Raw genomic sequence first — 16,213 nt, 5'->3', positions numbered from 1 at the left:
TGATAGGCACAATGAGAGATGCTCTGTCAAGATTCAAAATTCAGAGACTTGCAAAGGCGTACATCGGGTTGTAAACCCCAACACTCAAGTTAGAGAACCATTGCTGAATGACAGTCAGACATTTGCCGGCATCCCAGGCATTGAATAGTGCGTGGGGCTTGGACGCTCTGATATTACACAGTCACCACCCGTAACAACTGGCCCTAGCATTCCGGGGTATATTTACCAAATTTCGAGAAGCACTTGAAATTGTATTTGGCTAGCCTTCCAGGGAGACTATGCGGGGTGTTCCTCTAACCAGAAAACGATCATGTAACTAATCGAATGTATTTCCACCAACTTCCAGTACTTAAAGCCCATTAAAAGGGTTGTGTAACTGACAAATCATAATCTACAGACAATTGACCGACGAATTCACGGCAGCTCTGACAGTCTCTCCACCCTTTGCCCAGCACATGCATTTCCTGATCACTGCACCTTACCTCGATATGACTTTTGCCTTTTTTGGAATCTGCCAGTCAAGAAAAGGGACCGGCTCGGGCTCGGGGTCGGTCTCTGCGTCTTTCGAGGGTGCCGCCTCGGTCTCTAGTAGAACTTCCACCGCCGGCTCCGGCTGAGGCTCCGCCGCATCTATCGACGGACCATGCATGGGTTCCAGCCAAAGCTCCGCCTCTCGATCCAAGGCAGCTAATTCAAGCTCAAGCTTCGCTTTTTTCAGCTCCATCTTCTTTTTTTTCTTTTCTATCTGCAGCAATGTTTTCCTTTTGAGAACAGGCTCGGTGGCAGCTACTGGCGCGCAATCAACGGCTGATCCCGGCTCCAGATTTAGGGTGACATTCGAAGGGGTCGCATCGGGTTCTGGCAGGGATTTCACAAATTCCGCCGCCGGTTCTAGCTTAGAGTCCGCGGCATCTATCAACGGGCCACGCATGGGTTCCAGCCAAATCTCCGCCTCTCGTTTTAAGTCAGCTATTGCGCGCTCCTGCTTAGCTTTTTCGCGCGCGATCCTTTTCTCTTTCTTTGCTCTCCTCTTCATTTGTTTTTTTGTGAGAACAGGCTCAGCGGTAGCTACTGGCAGGCGATCCACGGCCGATCCCGGCTCGAGATCTCTGGTGACATTCGAAGGGGTCGCATCGGGTTTTGGCAGGGCTTCCACACATTCTGCCGCCGGTTCCAGCTTAGAGTCTACGGAATCTATCGAGTGGGCCGTCTCGGAGTCTGGCGTGAATACCACCACTGAATCCGACTCCGGCTCTGTAGAACCCATCGAAGGAGCCGCCATGGTCGACTTCTCGCAACAGATGTCGATTAAACCCTTGACGAGCATACCCGTGTATGTTGTCGCACTACGAAAATATCCCAACAAGTCCTTTTTGTTCAACGAATCTGGGTCCTCGAATAACTGCTGGATGCGTAGTCTGATGAAGGTGGAGAACCATAAGTCTTCTTCTCCTAGGAGTTGGCCAACATCAGATGCTAACCCGAGAATCTCCAGAGCAGGCAACCGTCCCGCGTAATGTGAGACCTTCTCCTTGGCAATCTCTGCCAAAGCCGGTAGCTTATAGATCCGTGCGGCAGCGTAGACATGCAGACTGACTTTGAGTTGGGTTGAATTGATCGCCGTGGGTGTCGACTCAAAGACCCTAAGGGTTTGCCACGAGCCGGTATGAAGGTAGTGTATGAGCACATGGCCTGCGTCGTTTGGGATGTCCTCCAGGCGTATTTCGTGCCGGCCGCTGCAGAGTTTCTCGAGCTCTTCGCTTCGCCGGAGTAAATCGTGTGGGATTCTGAACGTTTCCCAGCCTCTGAAATAGATCGTACAGCTAGGGCTTTGGTAAGGGCTTTTTAGTGATGTTAGCATAGGTTGTTATCTGAAGACGAGAAAGTATGCTTACGACACCTCAGGTCCTACATTAAGGGAATTGTCGTGGAAAATGTCCGAAACGTCAAGTTCTGGCGTTTCTTGCTGCAAGGTTGCCTTCACGGCTTTCGTCGCTTTGTCCATCATTTTGAGTGCCACTTCCTGCTGGTGGTTCCTCAAGGACACCCAAGAACCCTAGGATGGCGTTTATCTCATTTATCTAGCATACACCTTGTGCGCAACTTACCTCGAAATGCCAGTTGCATCACCTTTGCATGCGCCACGCTGGGGTTAGTCTTTTTCCACGGCGCTTGCTGGGTATAACTGTGTTGAAAACCTGCATAAAGGTCTTATCCATCCACCAACCACCCTGCTTGCGTTTCATGTAGTTGGAAGCTGATTGCTTACAACCAGCCTTTACCCTTGCTGTCCTGCGTGAGCTGCATACGGCGCAGCGGGCTTGCAGCCGGTGAGTACAATTTTAGATGTTGGTAATGCAATGTGTCCGCCGCTGAAACAGAATCAGTGGCTGAACGCTCCCCACGTCAGTGTAAACCAACATGCACAGCCTGCTAGCCCTTGCAAACAGCACTCTGCCAATACATAGGACTGGGTAATTTCAGAGGATGATAAGACGTATACCATTGAGCGCGGATTGACCCCACTTCCGCCAAAGGTGGGATAAAGCCAGTTAGATTTATTACCCAAGAGTGCCAGGAGATATTTGCCCAATTGGTCGATGTCGTCAATTCCAGTTTATATTGCATGGTGTCAGCCTGATCTTCGCCACGTGCTCTGGTCATCAGTAGCAAAACCGATCCACATCATTTAGCACCAGGTTAAGTAACTCTCGGCCGACAGCGTACAATGTAGGGCTTAAGAGTAACACGCTCCAAGTTTGATTTAAACGTTTGATTTAAAGGTCTTGCTATGATCGTGTTGCTTTGAATACTAGCATGGGGCAACTACTCTCACTATCAAAATGTAAGATCCCGCAGTGAATCTTTGAGCTGGCTGTGTATGCGAATGTGTGTTGGCTTTGCAGACCGTCCAGGCGTTGCAGGCCGAGCATATAACGGAGGGCCTTATGCGGGTACTCAGGACCATCAGGCTGCGAGTCAGATATTTCGTGCCGCCACCATCTTCCATCTAACATCAACAACAAAATGGAGCCCGCAAGTTTTGCCGTCGGCCTGGTTGGGCTTGCCGGCTTGTTCAGCTCCTGCCTCGAGGTGGTGAACAAGGTGCAGTCTTATAAGTCATTCGCGCGCGACTCTTCCACCCTGGCTGTCCAGTTCAACGCTGCCAAGGTCCGCCTCGAGAACTGGGGCCGTGCTGTGGGCTTCAGCGAAGGAAACATATGTGACCAACATCACCCAGCCCTCGACGATGAGAAGACCCGCAGAGAAACCCTCGAAATCTTCCGTCTCGTTAGGGACAACTTTGACACCGCTGAGGCGCGCATCTCACGGTCACTTCGCTCCACGTCGGGCGTCATGGGCACTGGCTCAGAGCAACCACTCACGCTTTCGGGAATACTGGGCAAGTCGAAACGACGCAAGTTGGCCTGGGCCATGGGAGACAAATCGAAAATCACAGAACAGGTCGAACTACTGGGAAAGCTGGTAGAAACCTTACATGACTTGGTACCGCCAGACCCTTTCCGGGGCACATGGGTGCTACACAATGTTAACACGGGGGCGAGCACGGTCGGATTGGGGGCAGGTATGAACATGGATGGGTCTTAAGGATGTCACGTTGATCGTTGCTGAATAACTCTAGGATCGTACATGTCGAATACCTGGTCGACCAAGTCCCGCCAACTCAATTCCCACCTTGAAGGTACGTAGAGTCGCTGCTACTTGGTCCGAAGTAACTTTTCCTGACTGGGCTTAGCAAAAACACGACGAGACCTGCACATGTGGCTACGACATATCTCCAACGAACGATATGAGGACTCATTGCAAAGGCACCTTAAAGACACCTGCTGTTGGATCCTTGAGCAGCCCACGTTTATAGAGTGGATTTCTCCAGAGTTCCCCGCGAGCGCCAAGGTGCTCTGGATGCACGGCCCTGCGGGTTTCGGCAAGACCATCCTCTGCGCGACCATCGTCGAGCACATCACGAGGATGCTACAAACACCCGTGGCTCACTTCTTCTTCTCATCCGACGATGACAGCCGCGAGGATCCCTTCCTGGCCGTGCGATCATGGATTTCCCAGGTCGTGACGCAGCATGATGGTGCGTTTCAGTCTGTCCTCCAATATCAGGAGACTGATACAAACCCCTTCGCGACGCGCCATACCATCATATCCCTCTTCCAGAACCTTGTCCGCATGGTTCCCGGTTGCACATTTGTGGTCGACGGCTTAGACGAGTGTATGCATCTCGAAGGCAGAACCAATTCTGTCGACAACTTCCTCCAAACTCTCAAGGCCGCCATGGCTGGAACAGATACCCGTGTCCTCATCATCAGCCGCACACTATCGATCATTCAACATGCTCTCAGAAGCAACGACGGCGTGACTCTTGTAGAGTACAAAATGAAACCCGACGATGTTCAGTCCGATATAGCAGCGTACTCGCGTGACATTGTCAACGGGAAGCTGTACAACAAGGACCCCATCCTCCAACTATCCCTCTCTAAAGCAATGGCCGAGAGATGCGAGGGCCAGTTCTTATGGCTCAAGCTGCAAGGCGAATCGCTACGGCGAGGCATGTCCAAAAAACAACTGGAGGATGCTGTCAGGGACACTCCGACCGAGCTCAATCGCATCTACGATCTCAACTGGACCAGGATCACCCAGCTCAGGGAAAGCGACAAAAATCGTGGATTCGCTCTCTTGCGCTGGACTGCCTTCGCAACACGGCCTCTGACGACTTGCGAAATTACTGAGGCCGTCCACATTGACGATAACGGAGAGCTGGCGTGGGACTATCTCCCTGAAGACGTGGATAGAGACTATGTCGACACTGAAATACTCAATCTCTGCAGCCCTCTTCTTGAGGCCCGGAGTGTGGGGTCAGCTTCAATGCCGAGCCAACAGACGGTGCACCTACCGCACTTCACTATAAGACAGTATCTATTGTGCAATCTCCCAGTGCCTGGGTGGTTGAGGCTTAATGAATCCCTGCAAGTTTCCCACGCCCAGCTTCAACATACCGTCCTCGCTAGGGCCTGCCTTCAGTACATCAAACACAGCCGAGTCTGGCAAAACGCACCGTCTGGATCTCTGGAGCCTTTCGACGCGTTTTTCCTCACTTATGCCGCGACTTCATGGCATCGCCATGTTAACTTGGGTCAGCGTGGTAACGCCGAAATAATCAAGCTTGCCGTCAAATTCCTCACCGAGAGGAGTACGATTACGGAAGCATGGAGGTTGCTTGTGGAGTCGGGAGATGCTGGACAACATGGCGCGCCGGCTGAGACAAGACCGCCCAGTCCCCTATACCACTCGGCGAAGCTTCAATTGACGGGGGTGACAGCTGTATTAATCCAAGACAAGAGCTGCGATGTGAATGAGATCAGCAGTCTCGGAAGGTCGGCTCTAAGCATCGCTTGCTCGAACGGGACAGTTGATATTGTTGCTATTCTTCTCAGCAACGGGGCAAATGCTTCTCTAGCGGACACAGGCGGAATGATGCCGATACACGTGGCGGCGCAGAATGGCCATGCCGAGGTGGTGCGGCTCCTTCTTGAGCATCAGGCCCACATCCTGGCTTTGACAGCCCATACGTATACACCAACATGTCCGACGGAACGGGAAGTGAGCGCCAATGTGTTCGATGTCTCTATGAAGACTCCTTTGCACCATTCTGTCCTCCACGGACAAACGAGCTGCATTCAGCTGTTGCTTGAGCACGGCGCAAAGTTGACGGGGGATATTGACAACATGACACCTCTGCACTATACCGTGTCAAAGGCCAGCGAGGATATGGCACTATGTCTGCTGGCCGCCGGTGTACCAATTGATAGCAGGGTGGAGAGGCGCGCCTGGCAGCCGGGTTACCAAGAAGGCAAGCTGCATTACATCCCAAGCAATAGTAATATTCATGCCTCTGGAGTAAAGACCGACAATCACCCTGGTCTTACAGCTTTGCATTATGCGGCTTTGACAGGGTGTCAGAAAATGACCAAGTTTTTCCTCGAACGCGGAGCCGACCCAAACGCAGTCTCGGAACACGGAGAGACGCCTCTCCACATGGCACTCAAACGAGATCTGCACGGTCCAAGATGGCCCAAATTTGCAGATCATTGGAATGACCCTGTTCACAGAGTTGAAGACGTCCTCGGTTATATCGACTATAACCCCGAGGACGAGGTTGAATACTCTTCAACGGCGGCCATGATTGAGGAACACAGATCAGCTATCGTCAATCTGCTTTTAGATCAAGAATTGACCGAAGTCAATGTCCAGGATCACCACGGTGCGTCCCCTCTACATAACGTGATCTATGAAAGCAGCGCAGCTCCTGAAATCATCACGCGACTGATTCAGAAGGGGGCCAACGTCTCGGCACGCAATAACCAGGGCCAGACTCCACTGCATTTGGCCTGCTCCAAGGGAAACGTAGATTCGGTTGCCACCATGCTGGCTCATGGTGCGGACATCACGCTCAGCGATTCGAAAGGTACCAATGCTCTGCATTATGCTGCTCAAAGCGGACACGGAGAGACTATCCGGCATTTAATTGCTCATACGGCGGGTGTAAGCTCCGTTGCCTTCCTTACCTCGCAAGACGATTCTGCGCGAAATGCACTGCATCATCTGGTCAGCAACACCAGAGGCGTTGTTGATTGCTCAGTCGTTCGATACCTCTTGGACATAGGAGTCAATGTCAACGACGTCGACGATGCAGGCATGTCTCCGTTAGCCCTGTACCTAGAAAACTTATTTTTCTTGGATGAAAATGAGTCTCGAGTGGTACAGTTGTTTCTCCAAAGAGGTTCGGAGCCCTCCTTTAAAACTCGCAACAGAAGGCTAGGCTTGGCTCACTTGTACGCCAACTCCACGCAAGTTAAACCAGAGCTTCTGGCAGTGTTGGGGGACTATGGTGTGGATCTTCAGGCGAAGGATGAAGACGGCCGTACAGTTCTGCATCATTGTGCTATCGCGGGTTCTCTCACTGAGGAGACTCTGCACTTTCTCTGTAGCGAGGGGGGGTTGGCGGAGGATTCCCAGGATGCTCAGGGCATAACACCGCGACAATACGCAACCAAGATGAGGAAGGAGAACCATCACCCGGACCTATTCGACAGAGAACGTTGGTCCCAAATCGAGAAAATACTCCTTGGTTCAATCTAATGTATTTTTCGGAGATGGACACGAGGTGCTCCATCACCCTGTCTTCTATACTACCCTAAGATGTTACGAGCAGGTCAGGGCTACCAACCGTAGCACGAAGCAGAAGCTTCGGTGATGATCATCTTCGCCTCAGCACACGTGTGTAATGCTGTCCTGCAAAAAAGAAACGAAAGTCTATAAAGAATTAAAAGGCCGAGAATGACGCCATCACCACGGGAAGCCAAGTGCCACCGCAGTCTTGGCAGCTACAGGCTCTGAGCCTCGCACATCTTCTTGTACATCCCGCCTTGGCCGATGAGATCATCATGCGTGCCAGACTCAACAATCCTGCCCCCGTAAAACACGCAAATCAAGTTCGCTTCGCGAATCGTCGACAGACGGTGCGCAACGGCAATGGTGATACGATCACCTGTGACGGCAACCTCCATCAGAGCTTTCTGCACAATCTTTTCAGACTCGGTATCCAGCGCACTGGTCGCCTCATCCAAAAGGATCACACTGGGGTTGCGGACGAGAGCGCGAGCGATGGCGATTCTCTGCCTTTGTCCTCCGGAAAGCTGGCTGCCGCCCTGGCCGCAGGGGGTGTTTAGGCCTTCGGGGAGGGAGCTGATAAAGTCCCAAGCATTTGCGGCACGGCAAGCGGTCTCGATCACGTCATCATCGACGAGGAGCTGTTCTTCGGCGCTCACATCGATACCTGATGCGATGTTCTCGCGGATGCTGCCGGGGAAGAGTGTCGGTTCCTGCTGCACTAGAGCTAGTTTGCTGCGGTAGAGGCGAGGGCTGATTTCGGTGAGTGAGGCCGAGCCGTCAATTTTGATGGAGCCACTGGTGGGGTCGTAGAAGCGCTCAAGGAGGGAAATCATGGTGCTTTTACCACAGCCCGAGGCTCCGACGAAAGCAACGAATTGTCCGCGGTCAATCTGTGGGATGTCAGTCGAACGTCCTCTCTGCCTTTGGCCAGTACTCACAGTAAGAGACACGCCCTTCAGGACTCGCTTGTCGGGGGAAAGGGGGTACGAGAATTGGACGTCTTGGAAACCTATAGAGTTGCAGCCGTCTTCTGGGCCCTTGTCCTTATTCTCATCTGTTTCTTGTATAGTTGGCTGCAGGCCGAGGAGCCAAAAGTAGTAATTGGCGGCAGAGTTCGCTTTAGTAAAACCTGCAATTGAAGTTTTAGCGCTGCCTACAACATTGGATAGAGCTCACTTACTGCTTGAGAAACTGAAGATTGTGCCGGCAGCTTGGCCAGAGAAGAAAACGCCCATGAACGAAACGATGAACTGGGGAAACGTGATGTCCCCTTGGGAAACTAGCTTCGAACCCCACCTGGAAAACTTGTATTTAGCACTAGACGCCACCTCACAAACCAGGGGGAAGAACTCACCAGAAGCCAAGGGCGAGAATGAAAAACTCAATGGACTGCGTGAGAGAGAACCAAACCATCATATTAAAAAGCGGCACGGTCGAGCTCGAAATGGCATTGTCCAGCTCGTTGGTGTACCTCTGCAAAATGCTCTTCTCAATTGCCAGAGAAGAAACTGTGCGGATGGCATTAACAGTCTCGGACGCCATTGAAGCACTTGCCGAAAACATCTTGTCAATGTCGGAATCCATTGAAGTTTCGATACGGATACGAGCGTAGCCCGATAGTAGCAGAGGAGGCATGCCGGCGAAGACACCGACCAGACCAAGCTTCCAAGAGTAAGCGATAGAAAGAATGCTGCTTGCAATGACGTTGATGAATGATAAGAAAGCCAAGGCGACGTTGAATCCCATGAGCTCGAGGATAGCCTGCGCCTGGGAGTCGATGCGGCTGTTGAGTGCACCGACGGTGTTCTCTGGTCTGTCAAAGAACCGAAGGTCCTGTCTCAGTATTCCCCTCAAAAGACCCTCACGGACGTTCAGGCTGAGTGTCTGTGGCACAGTCAGCTGTCTGATGTTCAGTCTACAGTACTCTTAGAAGACTCACCTGTGCAATGACATTCGATGACCATCCCATGGCGAAGTACACCGCCAAGCTACCTAGAGCAAGGACGAAATACATCAAAGACACAAAATTGCCCTTGCTGACCATGTCTGAAGAAGTGAAGACTTCCATAATTTTGGAAAGCAGTAGTGTCTGTCCAGGATAGACGGCAGCTGGGCGTTTCGATTAACAAACACCCAAAATAACACCTGTGGGGCCAACTTACCTCCCACAACACAGGCGATAAATACAAGCGTGTACGACACCTTGATTTCAGGGGATGAGCGGATGATTTTCCAAATTGTGTAGATCAACCCTGTGTGCTTGTAAAGCTCGAAATCCTCTACGTCCATCTGCGATGCGAGTCGTTGAACAACGGCGGTATCGTACTTAGCGAGCGACTGGACAGGTTCTACAGTCTCTGTCTCGTCACTATCAGAGTTGTCGTCGATCGAATCCTTCTTCTCGACTGAGAGATCCTGTGCCTTGACCAACTTGGCATAAGCGCCATCAAGGGCCACCAGATCATCGTGCCTTCCCTGCTCGACGATCTTGCCCTTGGACATGACGACGATGTTATCTGCGTTCCGGATGGTGGCAAGCTTGTGGGCAATGACAATCGTGGTTCTATCTTTGGAGACACTGTCCAGCGCCCGTTGTACAATGCCTTCGGCGTGCGGGTCGAGGGCGCTCGTCGCTTCGTCGAGGAGCAGAATTTTGGGTTCGGAGATGACACTCCGCGCGATGGCAATTCGTTGCTTCTGGCCGCCGGAGAGGAGTCCGCCTCTCTCGCCAATACGCGTGTCGTATCCATCCGGAAGGTTGGCGATGAAATCGTCTGCAAAAGCAAGCTTTGCAGCGTATTCGACACGTTTCATCTGGTCATCCCGTGAAGCTGCCTCCCAAGGGGTCCCTACGAGGCCATTGGCAATGTTTTCAAAGACCGTGCCATTGAACAAAACAGGTTCCTGTAGCTTGTTAGTTTGCTAGTTTGGGTCTCGCGCATCGATTTCGAAACATGACTAAGCTATGACTTCCTGGCCGAGAACATGTTGCTTGGACGTGATATCATATCGTTGGGTAGAGATTCAAGGCCAAGGTGAGAGGGTAGGGGGATGTGCATTATGAAGAGTGGCGAATAAAGGCAAAGGAGGGAGTGGATAATAGATAATACAAATGAGACGATGAAATAGGACGCAAGTGTTTGTGGCAGAATTATTCAGCGAAATACACACCTGTTGGACTAGTCGCATCGTCGTTCGAAGCCAGCTGAGGTTCAAGTCCCGGATACTGACTCCATCAAGGTTAATAGTGCCGGAAGCAGGGTTATACCATCTTTCTAAGAGACCAATGATGGTGCTTTTACCAGAACCGCTTGTGCCCTATCTGCATATTAGATTTGCCTCAAATACGAGAATGGTTTAGAGGTAAGACGGAATGTTGAACCTTACCACGAGGGCTGTCACTTTGCCGGCGGGAATGTGGAGAGAAAAGTCGTCCAAAACTCGTACATCCGGCCTTGTAGGGTAACTGAAGCCGATTCCCTGGATGTCAATGACACCAGAAATATCATTGGGCTTCTGGCCAGACTCATCCAAGGGGTCTATGTCTGAAGTTCTGTCGATCAGAGCAAAAAGTTCTGAAGCTGCAGTTGCGGCACGAACGAAGGACGAGATGTTGGGAGCAATGCCGTTGATTGAGGTCGAACCAATGATGACTGAGAATAGCACTCTGTAAAGTTCACGTTTAGCTCGATACTAAAAGAAAAGCCATTGTTGGTAGCACAGAACTCGACTCACGTGAAGACCGTACCAATGCCATCTACCTCCTGACGAGCTATCATAGCAATTCCTTGCCAGAAAGCCAGACCCATGCCGGCGTAAGTGACAAAGTATTGCCACCCAAACATGACTCCATATATGCCAGATTTCTTGGCTCCAAGTATCCGAGAGTTATCGAGGAAAGAAGTGTAGTTATGGGCGATTCTCGACTCGAGACTGAATGCTTTTATGGCGCGAACGTTGCTCAGAGCACTCTCGGCGTATGTGGCTGCTTGGGCGAGGATTTGGAGATTCTTGGCGTCGATGCCCGCGTCCAACGCAGCCATTGCACCGACAACAAGCATCAGAGCCGGCAAGATGCAGATGATAATCAAGGTGAGCTTCCAATAACTGGCAAAAGCGATAATAAAGGCCGCGAAGAAAGTGGCAACGGACGCAAAAAAAAGGCCTAGCTTCTCCGCGATCCCGGACTGGATCAGCTTTCCATTGGCCGTGGCTTGCATGGAAATGGAACCAGAGGTGCCATGGTCGAAAAAGCTGATCTCCTGGCTCAGGGCTGCTCGGAGGTAGGAGTGTCGGATGTTGCGTGTCAGCCTGAAGGCGACGTATGTAAAGAGCGTCGAGTATATGTAAGTGAAGCCAAACCGGGCTATGCCGATGTAGACAAAGTAAAGGCTAATAAGTGTAAGCTGGATGCGGGGGGTGCGAGTAGACAATTAATAATTACGCGTTCTTGCTGACTGCAGCCATAAACACTTCTGGTTCTCTGGTGCTGAGCGTAGGATCGCTCATGATGTTCATCAGCTGGCCGATGACAAGGTTCATCAATGCACTGGCCACGCCAGAGCCGATAGCGGCGAGAATGGCAATGGATTCGAGGACATAGTCAAGGGTTTGACCATAAGTGAATACGCGCTGTGGCATGCACGGTCAGCCTATTTGCTGCGATGAAAGGTATGGAGCGACGGGAATTGAATATTCACCAGAAATGCTGCAAAACCCGAGGTCCTTTTTTCGTCATTCTGGTCAGATCTCGTCGATAAATCGACTGCTGTCGAATCCAATGCTACTTCTTTTTTCTCCATGTTGAAGTGACGACTCGTTGAGCCAGGAGACGGGCCGGAGGAGGGTGGCAGGGTTGCTAGTGCATCGATTCAAAGGTCAAAGGCGACTGATGGGATGGGACGGGAAGAAAATGGGACCAGATGAATGTTGAATTAGTAGCTGCATGAAAAAAGGAAAGGATGGCAGAGAGTGTGGCAGGGAGCTTTAAAGATTTAAACCAGAAGTAAGGGGAAAAGGAGTGTGTAATCCGAAAGTTGGTCAAAGGTTATCTACAACGATGAATCCTGGCTAGCAATAAACTTGCAAACACAGCCTGCCACAGAATATAGGGAGAAGGGTGATTGGTAACCCCCATTGAATTTAGTAGCGGGGATTCCGAAGCCCACGACCACGACCGCACCCTAACCCGCGTATTGATGGAATCCGAGGTCATACTGATACCAGGCGGCGCTGCGGAGCGGAATACTAAGGCACCGTGGCCGAAGCGCCTGACGGCTGCGGAGCGCGGGATGCCAAGATTCCGCAGCACCGCACCCCCTACCCAAAGATAAGCCCACTCTATCCAACTCTTCTACAAAGACAGCGCCAGAGAATAGTGAATGGCACTGTATGATTAAGTAAGCATGTTAGTGTGGCTCACATAGTATAGTGGAAGTGGTCGTGAGCATAGGGTCTCTATAGTGCTGGCAGTGGTCAATTACAGTGGTCTATATATGGAACAAGTGATATTCCGAGACCGAGATGCTTATTAAGGCTGTGTAGAGGACTAAGTATACACTGTACTTAGGGCCGGATACTTCTGGCCACTGGCTTCGTGTGCCATGAGGGAAATTGGCAATCCACTGCGATGGCATTTACCAATGACGCGGCTACTGAAAAGAGTACATCCAGGAGACGAATCCGCAGCAGCAACTCTCTTTCTTTACTCTTCTATATCCAAAACACGTGACGCACGATACTAAGCATCAGATCAGTGAAACAGAGGTCCACAAAACTAACATTCGTATTGGGTTTCGCTTTCGCTTTGCGCTTTCGGTTTGCGCTTCGGTTAGGTGTGTGGGAATCCATCTCGCTGCCAGCGGCATCCCAACTCGGCCAAAACGGTGTGCTGAGAATCTCCTGCTCCTTCATACGTAGCATCCAACACTGGCCAGCATTGCTGTATTGCTGCCGTGTTCCCACCTCGGCTCCCGGCCCGGCCCTTCTCAACTGCCCTGGAGCCTCTCGGTGCTTGGTATTACTCTCGGTCAAGTAAGCCGTAGCGACGACATCACCAAATCAATCCAAGCCTAACATCAGCATGCAAATGGAGCCCGAAAATACCAAGGCCTCACTTGGGCCAACCCTTGAGGCTCATGAGGCTCATGAGGCCAACGAGGACGATGAGGAAAATAATGATGACGACAGCAATTTCCTGTCTACCATTTCTGCAAGTCAGATTCCATTCCATATTCTGCTCAACCGCTGACCGGGGCTCACTGGGCTCAGTGTGATCGCTGTCGCCATCGAAAGGTATGGCAATCCCGCCATTCAACTTTCAGTTCCTTCTGCAGCGGACTCACTGACATGGCCATCTCAGGTGCGTTGCGACCGAAAACGCCCATGTTCCTATTGCATTCGAACAGGCGTTCCATGCACTTATCCCAGGAGACAAAAGCCCAAAGAGAAGCGACAACGCGTCTTCATCTCGGAGCTATAGTGAGTGCGAGCATCGCGGCCAATGCATCTCACTACTGACTTTTATCCCCCTCCCCTCCCCAGCGAAAACAAGATTGACCACATCGCAAAAAAACTAGAAGAGTTTGGCCAAGCGCTAGAAAGTATGAAGAGCAGTCCTTACTCTGCTCCCTCCGCCTCTCCCTTCACCCCACATTCATCTTCCACGGCAGCGGCCTCCTCCAACCTGACGTCAGGACATCACACGACGCCCTCATCATCAACCAGTCGCGCTGGAAGCATGCTCCCCACACCAACTTTGAAGTATGAGGGGGAGTCCTCCCTGTCAGCCCAAGCTGCTTTCGCCAACCAGTTTCTCCAAGATGCCGTCGTCAACAAGCCTTCAGTCGACATCACCGGCGAGATGGCTTCTGTTCTGGACTCCCTGAGCCGTACCGTGGGGAAGCATTCGAGCCAGCAGGAAGCCGATTACTTATATCCCCATGCTAGAACATTGGAGCACGGGTTCAACATCCGTAACCTCCCAATGCCCCCAGTCGAGTCGGCTTTCATCTGTCTGAGGATGGCCAAAGGTACGGGCGGATCCACCATCTCGTTTCGTAATGCATGTTGATTGTAAATTCCATAGAGCATCCCCGTGTCCGCTTTTTCTGGAACCACGAGGCGAATTCTATCTCGTCTTTTACCGAGTATTTTCTCAAGGTCTACTCCCCGGGCGACGCTTCGTATGCCGACCTTATCATTGTCAACGCGGGGCTGTACTGGCTATTCCTGGAGTGCAAAAATGCAACCACGGACTCCCAAAAGCAGTCAGATTTTGAGGCCCAGGCCATCGTCTGCCGGGATAATCTCGAAACCGTGCTCTCCAACCTCCCATTTCACCAACCTTCCACGGTGGAATCAACGTGTGCTATGTTCCTTGCCGTACGTCCGCCAACCTCATGAATCGGAAGTCTGTTAACGCTTCGCGCAGGGCATGTACTGCCTCGACACCTGCCAGCCATCTGCTGCTTGGAATTTCATCGCGACTGCATCTCACATGTGCCAAACGCAGGGCATGCACAACATTATTGCAATGGCCCAAGACAGCAACGAAGATAGGACAATGAAGATCAAGATGTTCTGGCTTATATATGTGCAGGAAAAGCAGCTCTCTCTACGACTCGGTCGGTCTTCAGTCATTCGCGACAGCGATATCACCGTCCCGCACCCTATTGTGGACTCGAGATCGGACATGGCCATCTTCGGACAACTGCACAAATGGGCAGATCTCGCGCGCTTACAGGGCATGGTCTATGACCAGATATACAGCCCTGCTGCTCTGATCCAGCCGCAAGCTGTTAGAACTTCCCGCGCAAGACGGCTTGCTGCGGCCCTCGAAGAACACAGGACCAAGATTTTTGCAGGTGAGGTACGTCGGCTCTGGGTGTATAAGCCACCTGATTCCTTCTGTCTTCTCCCGAGTAACCTGCGGCCTACTTGCCCGTTTGGCAACTGCCAGCCGAGATTACGGCCAGTGCAAAGGTGTTAACAAACCTGCAGAGACACTACATGGAGGCGATGCGCCACGCGATCGGGGAAAACTTCTATGTCGCCTTCCTCTCAACTACCAGAGTCACCCACTTGTCACTTTTCTGTCTCATTTATCGCGCCATCCCTGCCGAATCAAACGATTCTACCATCTTCGGAAAAGAATGTATTGCCAGCGCCCGGCAGGCTCTTGAAGAGCATCAGAGGTGTATGGCTGTTGTAACTGATATCAAGGAACAATTTCTTGAGACTTATGTGAATTGGTAAGTGTATTGGATCCTGCCTTAGCATATTCCCAAGTCTGACAAATTGTAATCACAGGGCTCTCTTGAATTCACCTTTCGTTCCTTTTATCGTTCTTTTTTGCCACATCATCGAGACACGTAACAAAAGCGATCTCAAACTTCTTGAGGGACTCATTGAGACCCTTCAGTCCGCCTCCACCGATTCCTTCTCCATTGGCATCAAAAAGGAGTCGCGTCTCTTCAAGGTTCTCTATGATGTTGCTTGCAGTTACCTCAAGCTTGAGTTGAAAAATACAAATGCAGGAATGAGCCAACCGGTGCATGACGCCTCGCTTATGGTCCGACAACCGGATGCGGCACTGACGCCAATCTCGATGAACCCCCAAGGCGTGGCTCAGACGCCGTTCTCTAGCTTGGAAGGCTCTAGAGTTGGTCCAGAGACTATGCTCGGTGAGACGCCTGATTGGGTCACTGGGTATTCCGGTATGACTGGAGACTTGAGTATGGAGATTGATGAGCAAGGCGCACAGCTTGGGAATTGGTTGTATATGAATGATCAGATGATGAGGGCTCTAGAAGATAGCTACTTCTAAAGTGGGTTTAAAACGGTATATACGACAATCATATTCACTTTGGTAAGCCGATAACATGTTTAATAAACGAGCGATATACGAAACAGCAATTACAGCTCAGCGGCATATTCCATTGCAATAACTGAAAACATCCTGAATACTGAATCAATTATTAGTAGTGAATTGGAACAGTAGGAATGGATAGAT

At 51.2% G+C, this 16,213-nt stretch overlaps 3 protein-coding genes across 3 annotated transcripts; 2 read left to right on the top strand and 1 right to left on the bottom strand.

Moving 5' to 3' along the window:
* Positions 1-3,027: 3,027 nt before the first annotated feature.
* Positions 3,028-6,389, top strand: EsH8_V_001149 (uncharacterized protein; the record flags this gene model as incomplete). Its single annotated transcript, XM_083273665.1, has 4 exons — positions 3,028-3,586; positions 3,644-3,703; positions 3,758-6,289; positions 6,361-6,389. The coding sequence occupies 4 exons, from the start codon at positions 3,028-3,030 to the stop codon at positions 6,387-6,389; spliced, it is 3,180 nt and encodes a 1,059-aa protein (XP_083126380.1).
* Positions 6,390-7,412: 1,023 nt separating this feature from the next.
* On the bottom strand, positions 7,413-11,841 carry EsH8_V_001148 (multidrug resistance protein 1, 2, 3; the record flags this gene model as incomplete). The annotated part of the gene is made up of 9 exons (XM_083273664.1): positions 7,413-8,090; positions 8,139-8,329; positions 8,381-8,496; positions 8,555-9,103; positions 9,224-10,104; positions 10,372-10,518; positions 10,588-10,867; positions 10,936-11,606; positions 11,659-11,841. The coding sequence occupies 9 exons, from the start codon at positions 11,839-11,841 to the stop codon at positions 7,413-7,415; spliced, it is 3,696 nt and encodes a 1,231-aa protein (XP_083126379.1).
* A 1,441-nt stretch (positions 11,842-13,282) lies between these two features.
* Positions 13,283-16,027, top strand: EsH8_V_001147 (putative transcription factor; the record flags this gene model as incomplete). Its single annotated transcript, XM_083273663.1, has 8 exons — positions 13,283-13,411; positions 13,471-13,494; positions 13,562-13,680; positions 13,744-14,231; positions 14,288-14,583; positions 14,633-15,070; positions 15,202-15,452; positions 15,511-16,027. The coding sequence occupies 8 exons, from the start codon at positions 13,283-13,285 to the stop codon at positions 16,025-16,027; spliced, it is 2,262 nt and encodes a 753-aa protein (XP_083126378.1).
* Positions 16,028-16,213: the final 186 nt, after the last annotated feature.

Source organism: Colletotrichum jinshuiense, chromosome 5 (assembly GCF_051148585.1).
Source record: "Colletotrichum jinshuiense chromosome 5, complete sequence".
Lineage (NCBI taxonomy): Eukaryota > Fungi > Ascomycota > Sordariomycetes > Glomerellales > Glomerellaceae > Colletotrichum > Colletotrichum jinshuiense.
This window is presented reverse-complemented; position numbering and strand designations above follow the sequence as displayed.